At 42.5% G+C, this 25459-nt stretch overlaps 1 protein-coding gene across 1 annotated transcript in view; it reads right to left on the reverse strand.

The window, feature by feature from the left end:
• Positions 1-3227: 3227 nt before the first annotated feature.
• The window catches only part of LOC124000081 (c-Maf inducing protein), a 42632-nt gene continuing 20400 nt past the window's right edge, over positions 3228-25459 (reverse strand). Inside the window, exons 2-21 of the mRNA XM_046306200.1 lie at positions 20309-20434; positions 20168-20218; positions 19426-19587; positions 19069-19110; positions 18267-18329; positions 17352-17432; positions 17087-17190; positions 16815-16919; positions 15915-16313; positions 12164-12229; positions 9821-9847; positions 9657-9705; positions 9462-9569; positions 9252-9368; positions 8997-9137; positions 6945-6992; positions 6583-6729; positions 5016-5121; positions 4242-4312; positions 3228-4142 (exon numbers count right to left, since the gene is read on the reverse strand). Coding sequence (XP_046162156.1) covers positions 4089-4142; positions 4242-4312; positions 5016-5121; positions 6583-6729; positions 6945-6992; positions 8997-9137; positions 9252-9368; positions 9462-9569; positions 9657-9705; positions 9821-9847; positions 12164-12229; positions 15915-16313; positions 16815-16919; positions 17087-17190; positions 17352-17432; positions 18267-18329; positions 19069-19110; positions 19426-19587; positions 20168-20218; positions 20309-20434 — 2067 coding nt within the window. The 3' untranslated portion in view covers positions 3228-4088. The remainder of the gene's footprint in view (positions 4143-4241; positions 4313-5015; positions 5122-6582; positions 6730-6944; positions 6993-8996; positions 9138-9251; positions 9369-9461; positions 9570-9656; positions 9706-9820; positions 9848-12163; positions 12230-15914; positions 16314-16814; positions 16920-17086; positions 17191-17351; positions 17433-18266; positions 18330-19068; positions 19111-19425; positions 19588-20167; positions 20219-20308; positions 20435-25459) is intronic.

Consider the following 25459-nt stretch of genomic DNA (forward strand, 5'->3'; position numbering starts at 1 on the left):
GCTAGTGATCTGACCCTTTTCATATTCAAATCTTTAAAATAAAGTTACAAAATAAAAAAACATCACCTGATGCAAAATGTACATGCCAAAAAAAAGTCAGGCGACAAATAAACTGATAATGTGATCAAATCAAATAAACAGTTGACAAACAAATCAAAAGATACTAACCATGAAAACACGACAGATTACAGTGCACTTTGTGTGAAAATAAAAAGTTAATGACCACACGCACATGACCTTAAGATGAAGGCAATGACAGCCTCCCTAACAGGGAGACTAAGAAGCACAGAGGGGAGGGGGACAGAAAATTATATACACGTGTGTGTGTGTGTGTGTGTGTGTGTGTGTGTGTGTGTGTGTGTGTGTATATATACACACACACACACACACACACACACACACATACATACATACATACATACACTATACAGGAAGTGACAGCATGAGGTCCTAAGCCAGACCAAAGATGCCAATACACAATGAAATGTAGTGCCAGTAACCGTAATGGCACTCAAAATAAACATAGCATTGAACTCTTATTGGACGGTGTCCAACTCTGTGTTCTTTACGTTCTGCCAAAACTGAACAGAATTCTAGAGAATTCTGAAAAAAACAAGAAGTGGATGGGACCAGAGTAGGGCAGTCAAAAGAACGATCTGATTGTGTAAGACACCCTGAAAGGGCACAGAGAAGGGACAGATTGATCAAAGCCACCTACAGCAGAAGAGAAGCGACACAGAGGACAACACTGTTCTGCTGTTTGTGTGGGCAAAGTCACATACCTGAATGCTGAAATAACATTCATTGGTAACAATATGGCAAATCAATTCAAAACAGGTGGTTTAGAAAATTGGACTTGTCCACAGTATGCCCATGTAAACAGAAAGTGTTCTTAGGATTTCAAATAAAGATTGAATGCAAAACATTTTAACCGAGAAACATGTACGACTTTCATGGGTGAGGATGCTCCAAACAGTGCCCTCTCTCCATGCTTGATGGGGAGTAGAGAGAAATGTGGTTCTGTGAATGAATGATTAGCACATCAGAATCCACCGTTATGTCACGTTTCAGACAGTACTGATGTTTGATGCAATAGTTTCTTTTTTGAAGTACAGTATGGCAAACAATTGTGAATTAAAATCTTAGTCTAGACACTTTGGGCATTTAATGTGCCCTTTTTTTTAAAATCGGGGTCATCTACACACCATGCTGTTGTCTCTACAGAGCCTCTTCACTCCTGACAATGACAAAATATTCCTATCCCATTAAGGATGACCATGGCCTGTATATCTACATCCACTAGCAAAAAGTGTCTAATATTCATCTCTATAAAAACATGCCCCATCATGCCAAAAAGGCAACATTGAGAGGTTGATGCAAGGTGTACATGGGGCCTCTGTTGAAGCCACAACCCGGATTATGGATAAATTGCCTAGAAAGTGAAAAAAAGGTATATGACAAAATTAGGGGAGGCAGAAAAACAGGATATGAAGAGAGAAATCATAAATACAAGGCAGTCTCAGACCACCTACTGCACAACCATTCTATTAAATATGGGAGTTATGTACAAACATGTTTTCCTTTAAATGGATGTTGCAACTGCAGAGCAGAGCTCCTGAAATGTCAACGGGGAATATATATATATATATAAATAAAACATACATACATACATACACACAGTACCAGTCAGAAGTTGACACACCTACTCATTCAAAGGTTTTTCTTTATTTTTACTATTTTCTACATTGTAGAATAATAGTGAAGACATCAACACTATGAAATAACACATATGGAATTATGTAGTAACCAAAAAAGTGTTAAACAAATCAAAATATTTTTTAGATTCTTGAAAGTAGCCACCATTTACCTTGACAGCTTTGCACACGCTTGGCATTCTCTCAACCAACTTCATGAGGTTGTCACCTGGAATTTCAATTAACTTTCAATTAACAGGTGTGCCTGGTTAAAAGTTCATTTGTGGAATTTCTTTCCTTCTTAATACGTTTGAGCCAATCAGTTGTGTTGTGACAAGGTAGGGGTGGTATACAGAAGATAGACCAAGTCCATATTATGGCAAGTCAGCAAAGAGAAAAGACAGTCCATCATTACTTTAAGATATGAAGGTCAATCAATACAGAGAATTAATAACTTGGAAAGTTTCTTCAAGAGCAGTCGCAAAAACCATCAAGCGCTGTGATGAAACTGGCTCTCATGAGGACCGCCACAGGAAAGGAAGACCCAGAGTTACCTCTGCTGCAGAGGACAAATTAGAGTTACCAACCACAGAAATTGCAGCCCAAATAAATGCAGAGTTCAAGTAACAGACACATCTCAACATCAACTGTTCAGAGGAGACTGCATGAATCAGGCCTTCGTGGTCAAATTGCTACAAAGAAACCACGACTAAAGGACACCAACAAGAAGACACTTGCTTGGGCCAAGAAACACGAGCAACGGACATTAGACCGGTGGAAATCTGTCCCTTGGTCTGATGAGACCAATTTTGAGATTTGTGGTTGCAACCGCCGTGTCTTTGTGAGACGCAGAGTAGATGAACAGATGATCTCCGCATGTGTGGTTCCCACCGTGATGCATGGAGGAGGAGGTGCGATGGTGCTTTGCTGGTGACACTGTCAGTGATTTATTTAGAATTCAAGGCACACTTAACCAGCATGGCTACCACAGCATTCTTCAGTGATAGCCCCACTAACTGCAAACCAGATGGGATAGGGTATCATTTGTTTTACAACAGGAGAACGACGCAACTCACCTCCAGGTTGTGTGAGGGCTATTTGACCAAGAAGGAGAGTGATGGCAGTGCTGCATCAGATGACCTGGCCTCCACAATCACCCGGCCTGAACCCAATTGATATGGTTTAGGAGGAGTTGGACTGCCGAGTGAACGAAAAGCAGCCAACAAATGCTCAGTATATGTGGGAATTCCTTCAAGACTTGTTGGAAAATAATTCCAGGTGAAGCTGGTTGAGAGAGTGCCAAGATTGTGCAAAGCTGTCATCAAGGCAAAGGGTGGCTACTTTGAAGAAATCAAAAAAAAAAATTGGGGTTACTACATGATTCCATATGTGTTATTTCATCATTTTTATGTCTTCACCATTACTCTACAATGTAGACAATAGTAAAAATAAAGAAAAAGCCTTGAAAGAGTAGGTGAGTCCAAACCTTTGCCTGGTACTGTGTGTGTGTGATATTGTTTATATATATATATATATATATATATATATATATATATATATAAAAGCAGAGATATCTGGATATCTGGAAAAATACGTTCATTCAAGTTGATAAAAATTGATTGAGAGGGAACGTGTTATACAAGGCATTAGGCACAGTCTTGCAACTTTTATTTTTTTGAGGTAGCACCTCATTCCCAATGAAGGACTGGAAAGGCCCGACTCTTAACCTGAAAGAACCCAAACAAAACAACAAGACCAAAATGACAGTTGAATAGTCTTTTAAAGCTACATTTGGATTGACTAGAGGCAATATCAAAAAAATGTACTGGAATGTGACCTGGTTATCCAGCCTTCATCAGACAAGGGTAGAATAGCTCCCAGTAAATGGAGGGAAGAGAGGTAATTTAAACTCAAAGGTCCTTAGAGAGAGCAGGAGAGGGAGAGGGGGGGAAAGGGGCAAGATCCACCATTTGTTAACTTTGTTCTGTGTACATATGACACAACACAGAGGAAATCTATGACGAGTCTATTGAGGGCAAATAGGATGTGGACAGGGACTGAGTGAGCAACAACACATGAGAATGAGAGCAAGAGAGGGTCCCTTATGTCACAAGAAAGTGGGTCCTTGCATTTTGATGATGTCACTAAAAAGGAGGTCCTTGTATGTTGATTTCACAAGAAAGAACAGGTCCTTGTATTTTGATGATGTCACTAGAAAGATAGTAATTTTCCATGGACATGTTACTAGAGAGGTCGTGGCGTTTTGATGTCATCTCCAGATAAAAGTGTCCTCATCTAGAGATGGGAGAGGATCCTCTTATTGTTGATGTAAGAGAGGCTATGTGTTCCGATGATGTGGGAGTTGGTGTTCTAGTGATGTCATACAGGATGTGTTCACCAGGCCTCGGTGTAGCGGACATCCACCTCCTTCAGATTGGGGAGTTTTGCCTGACAGGAACAGAAAGAAGATAAGAGACCAAAACAAATGTGATATTTGTTGATATACTAATATGTTCTTGTCAGAGAGGGAATGAAGGTTCATCTTACCTTTAAGTCATCATATGTGTCTGCTGTGAGCTTGGTGCTGTTCATGTTCAAACTGCACAGGCTCTTCATGGCTGGAAGAGACACGCATAAATAAGTCACTGAGTTCAGACACTGAGTCTACAAAATATTAGGAACTGCTTCCTAATATTGAGTTGCACCCCCCTTTTGCCCTCAGAACATCCTCAATTTGTCAAAGCATGGACTCTACAAGGTGTTGAAACGTTCCACAGGGATGTTGGCCCACGTTGACTCCAATGATTACCACAATTGTGTTAAGTTGGGTATATGTCCTTTGGGTGGTGGACCATTCTTGATACACACGGGAAACTGTTATGCGTGAAAAACCCAGCAGCATAACAGTTCTAGACAAAAAACGGTGTGCCTGGCACCTACTACCATACCCCATTCAAAGGCATCTTTTGTTTTTTTGACCATTCACCCTCTGAATGGCACACATACGCAATCCATGTCTCAATTGTCTCGAAGGCCCCAAAAAATCCTTCATTAACAGGTCTCCACCCCTTCATCTACACTGACTGAAGTGAATTTAGCAGTTGACCTCAATAAGGGATCATAGCTTTCACCTGGATTCACCTGGTCAGTTTATGTCATGGAAAGAGTTAATGTTCCTAATGTTTTGTGCATTCAGTGTATATAGAGTTAGGATATTGTGTAGGAAGCCTGATCTATACTGAATGCATGAGGTCGTGTGGCAGGCCAGAAGTATACGGTATGTGAGAAGTATATAGTTAAATGATTGAGACAAGTTCTTACAGCTGAGGGACAGCAGGCCGGCATCAGTCACGGGTGTCTCACACAGATTCAACACCTGCAGACACGCCAAGTGTTCAGACAGCAACCGCAATCCTGTATCTCCAAACTGAAGGAAGGACAAAAAGGAAGAATGTCTTGCACAGTATTACTTATCCAATTCAAATCACAACTAAATGTGTGTGTGTGTGAGTGTGCTAATACCAGTGTGTGTGTAGGGTGGCAGGTAGCCTAGCGGTTAGAGCGTTGGGCCAGTAACCGAAAGGTCGCTGGTTCGAATCCTTGAGCAGACAGGGTGAAAAATCTGCCGATGTGTCCTTGAGCAAGGCACACAATCATAATTGCTCCTGAAAGTCACTCTGGATAAGAGCGTCTGCTAAATGGCTAAAATGTTAAATATAAACTGAACAAAAATATAAACGCAACATGTAAAGTGTTGGTTCCATGTTTCATGAGCTGAAATAAGATATGCAAAAAAGATTAAAAACACAAATTTGTTTACATCCCTGTTAGTGAGCATTTCTCCTTTGCCAAGATAATCCATCCACCTGACAGGTGTGGCATATCAAGAAGCTGATTTAACTGAGGGATCGTCTGAGACCAGCCACCCAGACAGCTGATGAAACTGTGGGTTTGCACAACCAAAGAATTTCTGCACAAACTGTCAGAAACCATCTCAGGGAAGCTCATCTGAGTGTTTGCGGTCCTCACTGACTGCAGTTCGACATCGTAACAGACTTCAGTGAGCAAATACTCATATTCGATGGTCCCTGGCACGCTGGACAAGTGTGCTCTTAACGGATGAATCCCGGTTTTAACTGTACCGGGCGTGTATGGCGTCATGTGGGTTAGCAGTTTGCTGATGTCAACATAGTGCCCCATGGTGGCGGTGGGGTTATGGTATGGGCAGGCACAAGCTACAGACAACAAACACAATTGCATTTTATTGATGGCAATTTGAATGCACAGATACCATGACAGGACCTGATTGTCGTGACATTCATCCGCCTGCCATCCCCTCATGTTTCAGCATGATAATGCACGGCCCCATGTCGCAAGGATCTGTACACAATTCCTGGAAGCTGAAAATGACCCAGTTCTTCCATGGCCTGCATATCACCAGACATATCACCCATTGAGCATGTTAGGGATGCTCTGGATCGAAGTGTACGACAGCGTGTTCCAGTTCCCCACCAATATACAGCAACTTTGCACAGCTATTGAAGAGGAGTGGGACAATATTCTACTGGGGAGATGGAGATGTGTCGCACTGTATAAGGCAAATGGTGGTCACACCAGATACTGACTGGTTTTCTGATCCACACCCCTACTATTTTTTTTTTAAGGTATCTGTGACCAACAGATGCATATCTCTATTCCCAGTCATGTGAAATCCATAGATTAGGGCCTAATGCATTTATTTCAATTGATTGATTTACTTGTATGAACTGCAACACAGTCAAATCTTTGAAATTGTTGCAGTTTATATTATTATTATTATTATTATTATTATATTTTTGTTCAATGTACGTGTGTGTGAATACTTGCGATTGTGAGTGTGTGTTCTGACCTGGGTGGACCACAGGTTGAGCTGTTTGAGAGAGGGCAGCTTGATGAGCTGTTCAGCACAGGCACTGGTGACGTTGGTAAAGGCAAGACTCAGGTTCTCCAGGTTCCCAAAGGAGCCAGAGCTCAGTAGCCTTGCAAGGTCTGCATCCTACAGAGAGACAGAAAGACATGGTCAGACACAGAGGCAGTGAGAGACATAATAAAGCTGTTTGAGTTTAATTGAGACGGAGGGTCTGGGAGACATGAAGAAAAAAGAAACCAAATCCTACAACATTTGAACATTTAGTTATTCATATGTTCATATGAAAGAAAAACAAAGAACCTTTAAGGGAATGGGAGTAGCACAATAAAAGCCAATCTCACCGTAGACTTGGAGGGCAGAGTAAGTCGGGTTGGGCCCCCTTTTCTTTGCTGAGGGAGAAAGGGAAACAAAAATGTTGACTGATTACAGCAGGCATTGCAGTTCCTCATTCAGACAGCAGGTGGTGTCTGAACAATGTGCCACCAATGAAATATATGAGGTCTTTTAAATTAGATAAAGGGTTAATATTTCCATGAAGTAACAACAGAGAAAGATTAGGTAACACAGAAGAATGAATAGATATCTCTAGCTGTGTCGACAGTGTAGAGTAGTAACAGTTTTAACTGAGCAGATACAGTGCCTTTCGAAAGTATTCGGCCTCCTTGAACTTTGCGACCTTTTGCCACATTTCAGGCTTTAAACATAAAGATATAAACTGTATTTTTTTGTGAAGAATCAACAACAAGTGGGACACAATCATGAAGTGGAACGACATTTATTGGATATTTCAAACTTTTTTAACAAATCAAAAACTGAAAAATTGGGCGTGCAAAATTATTCAGCCCCTTTACTTTCAGTGCAGCAAACTCTCTCCAGAAGTTCAGTGAGGATTTCTGAATGATCCAATGTTGACATAAATGACTAATGATGATAAATACAATCCACCTGTGTGTAATCAAGTCTCCGTATAAATGCACCTGCACTGTGATAGTCTCAGAGGTCCGTTAAAAGCGCAGAGAGCATCATGAAGAACAAGGAACACACCAGGCAGGTCCGAGATACTGTTGTGAAGAAGTTTAAAGCCGGATTTGGATACAAAAAGATTTCCCAAGCTTTAAACATCCCAAGGAGAACTGTGCAAGCGATAATATTAAAATGGAAGGAGTATCAGACCACTGCAAATCTACCAAGACCTGGCCGTTCCTCTAAACTTTCAGCTCATACAAGGAGAAGACTGATCAGAGATGCAGCCAAGAGGCCCATGATCACTCTGGATGAACTGCAGAGATCTACAGCTGAGGTGGGAGACTCTGTCCATAGGACAACAATCAGTTGTATATTGCACAAATCTGGCCTTTATGGAAGAGTGGCAAGAAGAAAGCCATTTCTTAAAGATATCCATAAAAAGTGTCGTTTAAAGTTTGCCACAAGCCACCTGGGAGACACACCAAACATGTGGAAAAAGGTGCTCTGGTCAGATGAAACCAAAATTGAACTTTTTGGCAACAATGCAAAACGTTATGTTTGGCGTAAAAGCAACACAGCTCATCACCCTGAACACACCATCTCCACTGTCAAACATGGTGGTGGCAGCATCATGGTTTGGGCCTGTTTTTCTTCAGCAGGGACAGGGAAGATGGTTAAAATTGATGGGAAGATGGATGGAGCCAAATACAGGACCATTCTGGAAGAAAACCTGATGGAGTCTGCAAAAGACCTGAGACTGGGACGGAGATTTATCTTCCAACAAGACAATGATCCAAAACATAAAGCAAAATCTACATTGGAATGGTTAAAAAATAAACATATCCAGGTGTTAGAATGGTCAAGTCAAAGTCCAGACCTGAATCCAATCGAGAATCTGTGGAAAGAACTGAAGACTGCTGTTCACAAATGCTCTCCATCCAACCTCACTGAGCTCGAGCTGTTTTGCAAGGAGGAATGGGTAAAAATTCCAGTCTCTCGATGTGCAAAACTGATAGAAACATACCCCAAGCGACTTACAGCTGTAATCGCAGCAGAAGGTGGCGCTACAAAATATTAACTTAAGGGGGCTGAATAATTTTGCACGCCCAATTTTTCAGTTTTTGATTTGTTAAAAAAGTTTGAAATATCCAATAAATGTCGTTCCACTTCATGATTGTGTCCCACTTGTTGTTGATTCTTCACAAAAAAATACAGTTTTATATCTTTATGTTTGAAACCTGAAATGTGGCAAAAGGTTGCAAAGTTCAAGGGGGCCGAATACTTTCGAAAGGCACTGTATCACAGCTGTCCTCTGATGAACCAGATATCTAGTTTATTTTGCGGAAACATTGCAGAATAATTGTGAATGCGGTGCGAGGTTGAGCGTGTGGTGTTTGAGCCTTTGTTGGTTTACAGTAGTAACTCACCAGCTCTTTGAGCTCCCTCTGCCTGTCACACAGCTGCTCGTACATGTGAAGGCCCACCGGAGTGCTCTCCAGGGTGGAGATGATCTGCAGCTGGGTGTCCTTGTTCTCCATGATGTTGTACTCCAGCATCAGACACAGGATCTGAAACACACACACTTGGGTCACTTCTCCTTCCTGTACACTTATACCTCTCTGCCACACACTCACACACTAATAAAAACCGGTCAGCTCTGTGCTACGGGTGCACACACACACCTCAACCATGGTTTGGTTCCCACGCAGAGCCAGGAGCATGCAGGGTCCAAGCTTGTTTTCAGCCAGGGACAGGAGGAACTTCTTCGTTTTGTAGCAGGAACCCATAAGGATGTGGACCTGGAGGAGAGGATCAAAGGTCAAGTCCAGCCAATTAGAACAGAAGGTGGCATGAGGGTTAGGATTATTAGGGTAAGAACACCAAACACTCACCATACTGGCAAAGAGCTCCCCATCATCATCACAGGCCACACCCCCTGGACTGTAGAGCTGGAACCAACCGTCCTTTCCAGAGCGCACACTGAGCAGACAGGAGTGGACCTGCAACAAGCACACAACCATGAGTACCACACACCCCAACCTAGCACAGAGCAAGTGTGAAACAGTGATTAATAGAGCCACACTCACTTCCTGTCTGGGGTCTTCTGCAAACCTCTGAATAACATATTTCAGCTCTCTGTTCAAACAAACAGACAGGTCAGACACAATCCTCAAGCTTTCCTTACAGATTCATCTGGACGGTAACTGAATGTAACATTCGTTAAATAAACAGCATGGCTGTAGATACTTACTTTGTGAACTTGGCATGTGCAAGGGCCCTAAAGAGGAGAGAAGTAAGAATAATCATTAAAACATGTAATACACTAATCATGATGAAATGGAAAATAACACATTTAAACACTTCTACCATGTTTACACTCAAACATGCAGTAAGGTATTGAACAGCAGCTGCTGCTGGATTGCATAGGAAATACAGACCGTTTTGTTGTTGGTTTGAACGTATCTTCAAAACACACAAATAAATACATGTCCATGTGAAGCTCTTAGGGTGTGTGTGGGGGTTCTGTCTGACTCATTCATTCTGGGAGTTGTGTCGGAGTGTTTTGCCCTTTCTAACGACGCCTGAATGCTTAGATTAGGCTCTGGTGCGCAGGTGAGTCTCCCGGCTGTGACAACAACAGTCCTCTTTAGGTGACTGGTAATGAGGGCCAGGGCTGAGGAGCCAATTACAGCAGCAAGCCCGGAGCCCATCCCATCCCCCAGCAGGGCCCCTCAGCAGCACACCCACGTCAACACCAATCCCAGGATCCTACACCTCAGAGAGGCCCTCACCCACAGTCCCAGCCGTGGGTGAGGGCGAACTTATGGGCGATTCACAATATATACTGTGTAGAATTTTTTATCTAAATAAGTTTTGTTGTACAATTCAGGGGCAATCGCTATACCCTAGCTCAAGACCAAAAATGTAAAAGGCCATTGAAAAAAAGAAGTAGGCTATAAAAATTGTTGACTAAAATCATTCCAATCACAATTAAAATGCAATGACAGTTAAGCGTATTGTGAGCTGCCTTTAGGACCATGCGGAGTGTCGCTCTGAGAAGCTGCCAGCCTACATGCTTTTCTCTCACTAAGAAAGTAGAACGCAGAAACTGTGTCAGACAGTTTGCTTTGCCGGTCTGCCGTTAAGGCAGTGCGCCGATGGCTCTGAATTTAATGTTGGCATTTGAACTAGGCCTTGGAAGTCTCATGGCCAGCTGTTTATTCACCGGTTACTTTCACATTGATGTCAACATAGGCGATAGGCTTGGGGAAGTTAAGCTTCACAGAAAGTTTTAAAAAATTGCTATATAAAATGACTTGTGCATATACATAAAAATACAAATGAAAAATCCTACACCAAAGAAGATCATTAGCATGTTTTAAAACGAGCCTACCAGATAACTGATTGTTGTGTTGCAGCGGTCAGTGGAAAACAGTTAAATAGGCCTAGGCAAATCACAATATTTAAAAATACAATCGTAGGAAAAACAGCTTAGAAAGCAATGGCTATTAATGAAATGAGAAAACAAAGAAAAGACTAAATTGGTTTCCAGTTATCAAAATGGTCAACTCTCAATTAAGCAAACAGTAGCATATCTTATTGGAACCAGCGGAGAGCGTCGGCCATATCGATATCGCTGACCTCAACAAACACCTTTGGGATGAATTGTGACGCCTACTGCGAACCAGACCTAATTGGCCAATATCTGCGCCCGACCTCACTAACGCTTGTGTCTGAACCGAAGCAAGTCCCTGCAGCAACGTTCCAACATCTAGTGGAAAGCCTTTCCAGAAGAGTGGAGGCTGTTATACCAGCAAAGGGGGGACCAACTTCATATTAATGCCCAAGATTTTGGTATGAGATATTCAACGAGCTGGTGTCATACTTTTAGCCATGTAGTGTATATAACATTATATTGGTTGCAAGAATTCTGTATAATAATTTAAATTAAACTGGGTATCAGTTCATAAACCATGTGCAATGGAGTCAGTACATCGACAATCTCTTCCCAACTATTTTGGCATCTGTATGGCACAGCTGTCAATTTTGGGGTCCTTAAATTAAACTGGTATACTTTTTTATTCATTACAATTTTCTTCAACCAATTTTAGTCTTTAATGCTGGACCAACAGACAAGTTCCTTACTTTCTCCTACTTCCACTTGCCTCTTCAATGTTTGCAGTAATGCTGCAATTAGTTGGTTGTAATTTTGGAAAGAGCAGACATGTACATATTATTTTGCTAGCTGCATGTGTGATACATAATTATGACATCATTTACAAAGATTATACTTTTCATTTTATCAATTAGTATATTTGAGTTTAACTGTAATATTTGTTCTGTCTTTTCTGGTTAAACTGAAATTGCAACCAACTTTCTGGTTTTAAAAATAGCTATATTGTAGAGATGATTTCATTTTCAAATAACTGAAAGTGAATGGTTGTAATCTGAATGAAGGGAAAAAGGCCATGGTTGAACATGGGGTCAGCAATTCTTATTAATCTGCTAGAGAACCAGTTTGGATTTAACTATAGCTTCTGTATGACTGAAGAATTTAGTGAGATGTCTAATGCTTTAAGGGCAGTATACTTACTCTTTGGGGAAGGGGATGGGCTGCAGCAGACTGGCCAGGGCTGGTCTCCAGTCATCGTAGTCAGACCTGAATGGTTGGAGAGAGAAAGTGAATGATAGAAAGAGGTACACAGAATGAGAGCAAAGGGCTGGTCACCAAGGGAATCACAAGAGGTAACCTGAGTATAGTCCCATGATGCCAAAAAATCCATTAATTCAAATGGTACGAGGATCAGATTCATGTCTGTTAAGTAACAGTGTCATTGTTACAGACACACTATTTAGTTCATTCCCCCTTTCCCACACACAGAATATAACATCTTGCTCGACAGCGTCACATCCATGTCATCCATCCATTCAGAGAGACACACTAAGCAGCCCTCCCTCTTTTTGAATTCTTCCTCAGTAGGACAGAGTCAGCAGCTGTGTCCAGCTGCTCAGCACAGCCCACACAGACAGCACCACATAGTCATTCTTGTTTACACTTAGGGCTTTTTCACAAAATTTTGTTTGCAGGGATTTTTCTGACATTGAAATCCTTGGACGGGCAGGGCCTGTGCATTTTCTTTGGGCCAAATATTCTCTCTCATAACAGTGAAAAAATAGAGACAAAAAAAATAAATATATATTTATATATACAGTGCCCTCCATAATTATTGGGACAGTGAAGCCTTCTCTTTTTTGGCTCTATACTTAACTTTTGATTTGAAATCAAACAATGACTATAACGGTAAATTGCAGACTGTCAGCTTTAATTTGAACGTATTTCCATCCATATCGGGTGAATTGTTAAGAAATTACAGCACTTATTGTACATCCATATTAGGGGAGAAAAAGTATTGGGACAAATTCACTTGCGGATTAAAGTATTAAAAAGTTATGTATTTGGTCCCATATTCATAGCACTCAATGACTACGTTAAGTTTGTTACTCTACAAATTGATTGGATGCATTTGCTGTATGTTTTGTTTGTGTATGACATGCGTTTCTGTAATAAACTGTATACATGTATATTAATTAAATACATTATCGGGATCAAAAAGTGACACTGAAAGCATTTTATCTCTTTTAGTCTTTTAAATGATGTAGGGAAGATAATGGGCCTACAATACCAGTCAAAAGTTTGGCCACAGCCACTCATTCCAGGTTTTTTTGGGGCTCCCGAGTGGCGCAGTGGTCTAAGGCACTACATCTCAGTGCTAGAGACGTCACTACAGACACCCTGGTTCGAATCCAGGCTGTATCACAACCGGCTGTGATTGGTAGTCCCATAGGGCGGCACACAATAGCTGTAAAACAAAATGTTGAGTAAGTCAAGGGGTATGAATACTTTCTAAAGGGACTCTACATAGAGTTGTAGGAAATCAGCTTTAAAATGGCAAAAATGTCTTGGCTCCTTGGAGAAATGTGTACAATTGCAGGAAAATGGTCTGCAAGTCTTAAGTGCCTTCTGGAATGTTCTCCCATCTGTTCAGAGGAGCTCTGTCAGAGTCACCATCGGGTTCTTGGTCACCTCCCTGACCAAGGCTCTTCTCCCCCAAATGCTCAGTTTGGCCAGGCGGACAGCTCTAGGAACTTCTTCTATTTAAGAATGATGGAGGCCACTGTGTTCCTGGGGACCTTCAATGCTTTGGTACCCTTCTCCAGATCTGTGCCTCGACAAAATCCTGTCTCGGAGCTCTATGGACAATTCCTTCAACCCCACGGCTTGGTTTTTGCTCAGACATGCACCGTCAACTGTGGGACTTTATATAGACAGGAGTTTGCCTTTCCAAATCATGTCCAATCAATTGAATTTATCACAGGTGGACTCCAATCAAGTTGTAAAAACATCTCAAGGATGATCAATGGAAACAGGATGCATCGGAGCTAAATTTCGAGTCCTATAGCAAAAGGTTTGAATAATTATGTAAATAAGGTATTTCTGCCTTTTATATTTCATACATTTGCAAAAAAATTAAAAACCTGCTTTCAATTTGTCATTATGGGTTAGTGTGTAGATTGCTGAGGATTGTATTTTTTAAATCCATTTAGAATAAGGCTGTAACGTAACAAAATGTGTAAAAGTCAAGGGGTCTGAATATTTCCCGAAGGCACTGTAGGCCTATCATAAAAGACAATGGAGAAAATGCATCCCATAACATTTTAACATGGAAATAGATGTTCTACCATTTAGCCTACAGTAGCAGCCAATGTGTGGTGTTCAATGTAGGACTACATTCAATGAGACTTAAGAAAAAAACATGTAGGGATTGACATTAACCTGTCCTTCAGACAAATGAGGTGACTGAAAATGTTGTTGTTTGATGCAAGAAACCAGTTTACAAAATGTAATTAATTATTCCCATAAAATTATAACAGAGAATCATACACATTATGCTACTCTCTGCCCATTGGCTACTGTCTCAAAATACAACAATGCCCCTTTCAGACAGAAAAAAATGCTCTTTACCTGACTCGCTTTTCAAAGATATCTAGTAATGTACATGTTTTGTGCTCTTGTAGGAAGCAATCACTCCCTCATTGCTGACTAGAAATGAGCCATAACTGGGCTAATAACTCACTTATTAGGAAAGAATAGGAAGAAATGTACACACCTGGCTACATGCAGCTCTTGCTTTGATCTCAAAACAAGTGCATCTACTCGCTACCAGTCATGCTGTAAACACAGTCCAGTTCAAAGTGAATGGCACAGATCCATATATGGCAATGGTCTATTTGCTTATAGGTATACTGCAGCTCTGATTGGTTATGGTGCACCAGTCTGTGTAGAGTATAGGCCTGATTAGTGCCTGTCAATGCAATAGAATCCTACTCCAATGCACTCTGCCGACAAGAAAATATTTTGCTTAGTTTGTTTTGTTTCGATATGTGCCTAATATTGAGTTGATTCGATCACAAGTCACACAAAGGGAAACGTTGATAGTGTTAACTAAAGGGAAAACTATAAAGATGAGAAGTTCAATCTCGCACTTCTCTGCGCGGTCTGATACTTCTGCTTGGCAGTCCTGAGGGAGCTGCATGCCCGCGCGCAGCTTAGAGGGAACATTGGCCCCAACCTTCATATTACATCCGCTTTGTAACATGTGTGAGGAAACTGAGACATGCAGCAAACAAAGGAGACATGACTCTGCATCAGATGCGCTCATAAATGCACACCGCTACACACAAAACGTTTCAGAGATATCAAGTTACAATATTGCATGCATTTAATCAAAAGCTTGCAGTCAAACAACCGATAATACTGCGCACCTCTGATTATTTTCCTGTGTTTTGACCAGACTGCGTTTTCACCTGCAGCGAACTGCACCACAGTATGAATGGAATGGGATCGAGACCACCCTATTTGAACAAACCACAGTGTTGTCACCCGAGTGCAGATTGTGTTCTGTCCAAACAAACCGAATGTAGTGGGTAAAAGTACCAGAGTAAGAATAAAACCCTGCTTAAACCAAACTTGGTGTGAAAGCCCCCTTAGACACACACAGACATAGTAAGGCAGGCAGTAAGGGAGAGGCATTACAGGGCCGAGACGATACGATACTCGTTAATATCAGGCAAGGAAACAAAACATGAAGCAGATTTAACTTCTTTAGAAAAACAGCCCTGATGTTGGAAACAGAGTCACATTTATTTATTTTCCATATTTTACATACAGCAGGTTTTTAAAGGACCAAAGAGTTTGTTCTGCTTTGTGTTTTCATTTTTTCCAAGGAAAAAGTATTGCGATACTGGTATCGTTACAGCCCTAAGTAACAGTAGTGGTAACTCACAGCATTTTGAGGATGAGTGCGAAGCAGCCCAACACACGGTCGGCCTGGGCAGGCAGCTGGATTGACAGGGCGTTGAGGGCGGGGCTGACCAGCAGACAGTCGATCAGGTTGGGCTCACTGTCGCCTCCCCCTGGGCCCTTCCGCCTGGCGTTGGCAGTGTTGTTACGTTCCAACTCCACCAGGATCTCACTGGAGTTGACGATGGAGGGCGGGGGAGAGAGGGGCAGTGTGGGAGAAGGGGAGAGGGGAGCTGAGGGGGGAGGGGAGAGGGGCAGCAGGGATGTTGGTGGAGGTGTGGGGGGCTCTGGGCGCAGTAGGCGTAGGGGCAGGGGGGGTTTACGCTCATTCTGTTGCTGGCAGCCGTTCCTGATCTCCTTCAGACTTGGGGAGTTGTCCCGGCTAGACAGCGAGAGAGTGGGCAAGAGGAGAGAGAGATATTGATGGTGAGGGCGCAAGAGGAGAGAGAGATATTGATGGAGAGGGGGCAATATTGTGTAAGAGAGGAATGGAGAAAGTCACTGTATCACACATTGAATAATAATTTCAAGACTACAACATTGAGGTCCATAGTAAGAATGCATGTCATTCTGTTGGGGTTGTATGTCTCTGTTACAACCCCTGTGTATTTAGAGGGAGAGTGAGGAGAGCCATGTATCCGAGCAATGATTCTCTGGGGTGACAATGTCACGGAAATTTAGCAAATGTCCTCTCACGGCGGCTGAGGACCCAGTGGCTCAGGGTGATGATGTTATGAAAACCAATTAGATGACTCATTACTCAAGTCAACATCTCATTTAAAATGTTTAAAGGAGAGGAGAATAGCCTACGCTAACCTGGGAGGTTTATTTGGCCATTGAATCTAGTCTGTGTGGTGGTTCTACAGAACACTACATGACTCACCTGTTGATTAACTCCTCGTAGCAGGAGTAGATGGCAGCCAGGCACACTGCCACCAGGTTGGGCAGGACGCGGGGGTGAGGGCATTGCCCGGAGGGACCATGCATGCTGAAACACAGCCACACACACAATTAGCATTCAATACCCTAAACACCCTCCATCGAACGTGGAGAAAACACAAAATAAACAAGGGGGCACTGTTGATATATCTAGGTCCTGAGTTTTGGGTTGGTAGAGAAAATTCCAGTCCTAAAAACATGTTGTCACTGACTCACCTGTGAATGAATTTCTTTACGACCTCCATCCCAGCGTTGAGCTCATTTAGAGCTAAGATGTACTCTTGAGTGAAGAGACGCAGTCTGGGGCATTTCCCAAAGTCCTGACAGAGAGAGGAGGCAGAGAAATAAACATGGGGATAGAGAGGACAAGAGGCAGTATAGTGAGCTTTGACTCACTCCAATATATGACCACAGAAGAAAACAGACATAAACAAACTGAGCGTGACCCTTGACAGGAAATAAGATGGAAAACTCAGCTCACCATGTTGTGTTTTAGGATTCTCTGGACCACAGGGGTGAACACTTCAATCACAACCATCGACCGCGGACGCTCCCGACAGTGCTGCACAAACGCACAAACACCATTTAACAGTAGCTAGATCGTAGTAGTAGTCCATCCAATTTGTGACAGATTTTCATGTCAATATTCTAAAATCCGCATAAACAAAATATGTACATTTTCCCACCAGTGGTGGGAGTTCATTATAAGTTTTAATCTATAACCTAATAAACTGCATGGTTTCCCAAGTCGTACTGGGAGGACCACACACTCCATGTCATCGCGTGACTCGAATTTTACTTCGATATGATGGTTATTATATCAATATTTGCACATACAGGGGTTTCGACCGCCATTTCTCGCATAATTGATTTTACTGGCATAAAAAGATAACACAATATCAGACTAACAAATGATCTGTCGGCATTTATAAAATTGTATCGAAACGCCGTTTCCATCTCAGCCGTCTAAATGTTCTATTAACTAGGCCCGAAAAACTAACTGTGCTGTTAATGATCGCCATGGTTGTAAAGAGTTGAAATCTTCTGCTCCAACAATGGCCCTAGGGTGAGGGACGTCAGTGTGTTTGATTCCTCAAGTCCTACCGGGCCTAGATCTCGGATCCTCTGTCTCGCAAAAACACACAAGACCGCCCTCTTGACAATGCCTAAAGGCCTCTACACACTTCATGCAAACTACGCTCCGTCGCTCTGTTTGCATAGGGTGTAGGGCCCTTCAGCCAGCTACGCCCCCGAAAAGCTAGCAATTCTATGGGGCGGGTGGAGGCATTTCAAGCTGAGTAGTGAGATTACCACTAGCACTAACTAAGGGCCAAGACAGTTATGAGATATGATTTTGACAACAGGTTGAGGTGAAATGTTTGGAACCCATCTTTACCTTGCAGAAGAACTCACACAGGTCCGGTGGAGGGTGGTTCTTTTCCAGGAGAGGAGCAATGGCCTAGGGACACACAGAGATATCAGAGACAGGACTGATCAATACAACTTCACAATTTCCCCAGCCATGCTATCTTGTATTTACAATGGCCCTTTTCCAGCAACCCGTCATGGGCCAATAAACTCTGCTATCCTAGTATAATTCCCAAGAGTTAGTGCAGAAGTCAACTTAAAAGTACACAGCTGTCCCTATTATCCTCTAGGGCTGTATTATCTTAGCTCTCAATTCGCCTCAAGACAGGTAAATAAGGTGAGCAGCTGTTCGTATGCAACAAGTGTAGATTTAACTATACCTAGTGTGCTGCAACAGTTTAATAATGCAATCATCCTATGATTCAAGTGGCCAGGGTCCATGGGGGTATGGACACAAACACATCCAGATGAATACACCATTACAATAAGTAAGTGGGCATAATCTGACAGCATCCACACGAACACCAGTGGGTGCCGCTGCAACGGAGTAGCTGGTCATCATCAAAGCTGCTATCCAGGGGCCTATTTCTAACCTGCTCGACACGCCTTCTGAGCTGTAATAATAGGCAAAAAAATGTGCAGTCTCAGCAGTTTGACCAGGTTTTACCTGTCGAACAGGTCACTTTCACTAAACTTCGCCATTGCTGAACTACAAAATTGTTTCTGTCCAGTCACTGACGTAATAATATGAACAAAGAAAGCATGGCTATTTACAGTTACAGGAAGCTGGTGCTCTAGAAGCTAGTGCTTCCATTCCCCTTTAAACTCACCACAATGATGTTCTCATGGTCCTGTGAGCTGAGGTTGGTGTTCTGGGGAGGCAGAGGGGACAACAGAAGTGGGACAGGTATGATCAGAGAGCGAGAGCAGACAAACAAATTGAATAGAGCCACTCCCAAACTGACGAACAGTTCTGACTCTGCCAAACAGCAGGCATCTGTGTGTTTTGAGCGGAGCTCCCAGCAGCAGGTGTGTGTATTGTGGTGTGTGTATTATAGTGTGTGTATTGTAGTGTGGGGGCGTGTATTGTAGTGTGTGTATTGCAGTTGTGGTGTGTGTATTGTAGTGTGTGTGTGTGTGAGATGACTGCGGGCGTGCGTGTGTGCGAGGCCAGCAGATGGGCATACCTCGGCCAGCAGGGTGGAGATGATTTGCAGCGGGGCCTGGTGAATGGACTCGTCCTGCAGGGGAGAGGTCAAGGCCATGTCCACCAGTGATCTGATCTCCTTCAGAACCACCTCCCAGCGACTCGGGTTGTTCAGAACCTTACGGTACTTATAGATCTTTTTCTGGTTAGAAAATAGAGGCACACACATAACCACATACAGATTCACTACAATAGGCTTCAAGCCTTTGGGACACAATATGTTGCTTTATAGGCTTATCAAACCAATGCAAAGATACATGAGGGAAATGCATGCATTACAGGACGAATGCATCGGAGGCCCCTGGGCATCGAACTCCGAGGGTGCCCCAAATAAGAAAAATATTATTCAATCAAATTATTTTTAAGTAAAAAAGTAACTTTCAAAACATTTGTGCAGTTTTATAATGCTATTCTACACATTAAGTCATGAGGCCAAGATAAAATGTTTCAGTTTTAAGGCAGGTTTCCTGCTATTCTACACATTTTGCCTTGAAGTTACGAGAACATTTTGGAATTGTAAAGCACTTTTCCTTTAATTCTACACATTTTCCTATCACATGCTATTTGGGGAGCCCCCGACCTCCAGTGGGACCCCTTCCCACGTGCCCTGCCCATGCAGCTCTCTGTATAGCCTACAAATAAAATCTCTGTGCAAAGTACTGTGAGTCTTGTTGAACCCCCATGAACACAAACTAATGAATACTTCATCATAGTAATCCTACCTTCCACTGCAGGGAATGAAACCACTGGTCCCGCAGATAGCTGTTGGCTGCCTGTTAGGGCACACAGACCATCAGGTAACAGATCGAAAGCACACATGCACGTCATGTTACATGAAGAGGGAGGGAGGGTACAGGGCATACCTGCAGGAGGACGGTGCCCCCGGGGAAGCTGAGCTGCACACAATATTTGGGGGCATTATCCCAGGAGAGCAACTGCAGGTCCTCTATGGTACTGTAGGACAGGGCAGCCTCCATGTACCCCGTGGGCTAGAGACAATGAGAGAAATAATGTCAACCACTCATTCGTACATCCTACACACGCAGGCTACACATTTGAATAGACAAATACAAGGCCAACAGACAGGCTATCACAGTGCTCCAAACTATTTCTCATTGGGAAGTCATAATGATCACTGTACTGATGACCAATTTTTCCTCAAAGCTGCGCACAGAAGAAATATCAGAGCAGGCAGAGAAGCACGAGATTGAACTTCACTCAACTTTCACTCAACTTTCTTGAGTTTCACTCTTATCACTATCAACCTTTCTCTTCACTGTGGGAATTGTGATCGAATCAACACAATATTAGCCACTTTCAATGCAACATACCAAAACAAAACAAACTACTATGCAAGACTTAATATGTAAAACGAATTATGTAAGAGATTTTGTTGTGGGCAGAACGCACGGAGTAGGATTCTATCTTTGAAAAGCGAGTCAGGTAAAGAGCTTTTTTTCCTGTAAGGGGCAGTTGGGTTTTGAGACAGGCTTGAATAAGCTAAGTAGCCAATATCCATAATGGTAATGTAATAATGATGCATTTTAAACTGTTTTTTTTTGCATCAAACACCACAACAACATTTTTAGTCACCCTGTCTGAAGGACAAGTGGATAAACAGGTTAATGTCCAGCCCTGCATGTTTTTTTTCTCCCAAAAAGCCTAATGGAATGTAATCCTACATCGAACACAACACACAGGCTGAACAATAGAACAGCTATTTCCATGTTAAAATGTTATTGGATGCATTTTCTTCATTGTTTTTGATGGTAGGCTACTCTGTTAGGACTACATTATGATCAAATAGCCCCAGAAGCCTACTTGACTACTGTTAAAACTAACTTAAAGCAGGTACAGCCTCAGTGTTCACAGTAAACGTGTCGGAAGTTGCACAGAATTTTCACAACATTCATGTTTGCGCTCAGCAGACCTGAAATCTGCCCAGTGATGGAAATAGTTAGAAGAGGCATTGCTGACGACTTGTACAAGGCAGTATTCAACACCCAACATAGCTGTCCATAGAGCACAGGGGTGGGCAACTTTGATGGGGGTGGGGGCATGTTTTTATGTTAAAAACATTAAAAAAAATAAGTGTTAACATTTAAAGTCAATTATTTAAAAACACGTAAACTCTGATTTATTTCATATTTTCACATATGTTGTAGCTTAAATCCTAATTTCCATCATCTGAGGTTTTTGTGTTGTGAGCAACATGCTCTTGAATACAGGGTGGGTGTCATTTCAGTCAAACAAAGAAAATGTACAGAATGGACCTATCACTAAAAACCACTGCAATTTAGTTGGTACAGGTACACTATTGAAATGTATTTGAAATTTTAACTTCTAATTACTACTACAAATATGGCCCACCCACTGCTGAATGTCAACTTAAAGTGGTCATGACTATTCTATTATCTATATTTCTATGATTTCAATGGGATTCCTATGGAAGATTGAAAGCATAATTTAAAAGAGATATTCCCATTCAAGTCAACATTCTCTGATGTACATTTATTAGACAAAAAATTGCACCCACCCTGCATTCAAAAGCACGTTGTGTCTAAAGTAGGGTCTAAGCTAGAACATATACACAAATCTTTCTATCTATATATAGTACCAGTCAAAGGTTCAGACAAGCATACACTTTCAAGGGTTTTTATTAATTTTTTACTATTTTCTACATTGTAGAATAATAGTGAAGACATCAAAACTATGAAATAACACATATAAAATCATGTTGTAACCAAAACAGTGTTGAGATTCTTCAAATAGCCACCCTTTGCCTTGATGACAGCTTTGCACACTCTCTCAACCAGCTTAATGACGGGGTCACCTGGAATGCATTTCAATTAACAGGTATGCCTTGTTAATTTGTGGAATTAGAACAGCTCAAATAAGCAAAGAGAAACAACAGTCCATCATTACTTTCAGACATGAAGGTCAGTCAATACGGAAATTTTGAGTGCAGCCGCAAAAACCATCAAGCACTATGATGAAACTGGCTCTCATGAGGACTGCCACAGGAAAGGAAGACCCAGAGTTACCTCTGCTGCAGAGGACAAATTCATTAGAGTTACCATCTACAGAAATTGCAGCCCAAATAAATGCTTCAAAGCTCAAGTAACAGACACATCTGAACATCAACTGTTCAGAGGAGACTGTGTGAATCAGGCCTTCATGATCAAATTGCTGCAAAGAAACCACTACTAAAGGACACCAATAAGAACAGATTCTTCCTTGGGCCAAGAAACACGGTCAATGGACATTAAACTTGTGGAAATTTATCCTTTGGTCTGGAGTCAAAATTTGACATTTTTGGCTCCAACCTCCGTGTCTTTGTGAGATGCTGTGTGGGTGAACAGATGATTTCCACATGTGTATTTCCCACCGTAAAGTATGGTTGAGGATGTGTTATGGTGTGGGAATGCTTTGCTGGTGGCACGGTCTGTGATTTATTTAGAATTCAAGGCTAACTTAACCAGCATGGATACCACAGCAATACTCCATCCCATCAGGGTTGGGCTTAGTGGGACTATCATTTGTTTCTCAACAGGACAATGACCTAACACACATCTAGACTGTGTAAGGACTATTTTACCAAGAAGGAGAGTAATGGAGTGCTGCGTCAGATGACCTGGCCTCCACAATCCCCCGACCTCAAGCAAATTGAAATGGTTTGGGATGAGTCGGACCACAGAGTGAAGGAAAAGCAGCAAACAAGTGCTCAGCATATGTGGGAACTCCTTCAAGACTGTTGTAACACTGCTGAGGGGACTTTCTTCCATTCAGCCAAAGGCATTAGTGAGGTCAGGCACTGATGTTGGGCGATTAGGCCTGGCTCGCAGTCGGTGTCACAATTCATCCCAAAAGTGTTTTTTGGGGTTGATGTCAGGGCTCTGTGCAGGCCAGTCAAGTTATTCCAGACCAATCTCAACAAACCATTTCTGTATGGACCTTGCTTTGTGCACGGGTGCATTGTCATGCTGATACAGGAAAGGGTCTTCCCCAAACTGTTGACAAAGTTGGAAGCACAGAATAGTCTAGAATGTCATTGTATGTTGCAGCTTTTAGATTTCCCTTCACTGCAACTGAAGATCCTGAACCATGAAAAAACAGCCCCAGACCATTATTCCACCTCCACCAAACTTTACAGTTGGCACTATGCATTGGAGCAGGTAGCGTTCTCCTGGCATCCGCCAAACCCAGATTCGTCCATCAGACTACCAGATGGTGAAGCGTGATTCATTACGACTGGACTGCCGACGTGATCACACGATTTGGTCTCAACCGGCTATTCTGTTACGATGTCACCGAAGAACCATCTGCTAGCCCCAGCCCGCTAGCTTTCTGAACGCTGTGTCCCCAGCTCACCTAGCGTAAGTGACTACCGAACGGCACCCTGACTCACCTATTGCTGCTCTTTTGACCCAATGATCACTCGGCTACACAGCTGATGCCCTCTGGACGGTTTCAATAACACGGTACCTCATTTTGTTTACATGTCTGCCCCAGCCTCAAACTCAAGTCCTGTATGTACAGAACTGACCCGCTTTGCCCATTCATCGCCATTTACCCGTAGTTTTCTTAGCTCTCCTGATCAACACCTGTGATTGCTTATTGCCTCTCTCTAATGTCAATATGCCTTGTCTACTGCTGTCTCGGCTAGTTCTTATTGTTTAATTTCACTGTAGAGCCCTCAGTCCTGCTCAACATGCATTAGATATCTCTTTTGTCCCACCCCACACACATGCAGACCTCACCTGGCTTAACTGGTGCCTCAAGAGACTAAACCTCTCTTATCTTCACTCAACGCATAGGTTTACCTCCACTGTATTCACATCCTACCATACCCTTGTCTGTACATTGTGCCCTGAATCTATTCTACCACGCCCAGAAATCTGCTCCTTTTACTCTCTGTTCCCAACGCAGTTGACAACCAGTTCTTATAGCCTTTAGCTGGACTCTTATCCTACTCCTCTGTTCATCTGGTGATGTAGAGGTTAACCCAGGTCCTGTAGCCCCCAGATCCACTCCTGTTCCCTAGGCGCTATCATTTGTTGACTTCAGTAACTGTAAAAGCACTGGTTTCATGAATGTTAACATCAGAAGCCTACCTAAGTTTGTTTTATTCACTGCTTTAGCACACTCCACCAACCCTGATGTCCTAGTCGTGTCTGAATCCTGGCTTAGGAAGGCCACAAAAAAATATGAGATTTCCATCCCCAACTACAACATTTTCTGTCAAGATAGAACTGCCAAAGGGGGTGGAGTTGCAATCTACTGCATGCTACCCAGGTCTGTGCCCAAACAGTTTGAGCTTCTACTTTTTTTAAAATCCACCTTTCCAGAAATAAGTCCCTCACTGTTGGCACTTGTTATAGACCCCCCTCAGCCCCCAGTTGTGCCCTGGACACCATATGTGAATTAATTGCCCCCCCATTTATCTTCAGAGTTCGTACTGTTTGGTTATCTAAACTGGGATATGCTTAACACCCCGGTTGTCATACAATCAAAGTTAGATGCCCTCAATCTCTCACACAAATTATCAAGGAACCTGCCAGGTACAATCCTAAATCCGTAAACATGGGTACCCTCATAGATATCATCGTGACCATCCTGCCCTCTAAATACACCTCTACAGTCTTTAACCAGGATCTCAGCGATCACTGCCTTATTGCCTGCATCCGTAATGGGTCTGCGGTCAAATGACCACCCCTCATCACTGTCAAATGCTCCCTAAAACACTTCAGCGAGCAGGCCTTTCTAATCGACCTAGCCCGGGTATCCTGGAAGGATATAGACCTCATTCCATCAGTAGAGGATGCCTGGTTATTCTTTAAAAAGTGTTTCTCACTAGCTTAAATAAGCATGCGCCATTCAAAAAAAATCTAGAACTAAGAACAGACATAGCCCTTGGTTCACTCCAGAACTGACTGCCCTTGACCAGCACAAAAACATCCTGTGGTGTACTGCATTAGCACCAAATAGCCCCCGCGATATGCAACTTTTCAGGG

Source organism: Oncorhynchus gorbuscha, linkage group LG02 (assembly GCF_021184085.1).
Source record: "Oncorhynchus gorbuscha isolate QuinsamMale2020 ecotype Even-year linkage group LG02, OgorEven_v1.0, whole genome shotgun sequence".
NCBI lineage: Eukaryota > Metazoa > Chordata > Actinopteri > Salmoniformes > Salmonidae > Oncorhynchus > Oncorhynchus gorbuscha.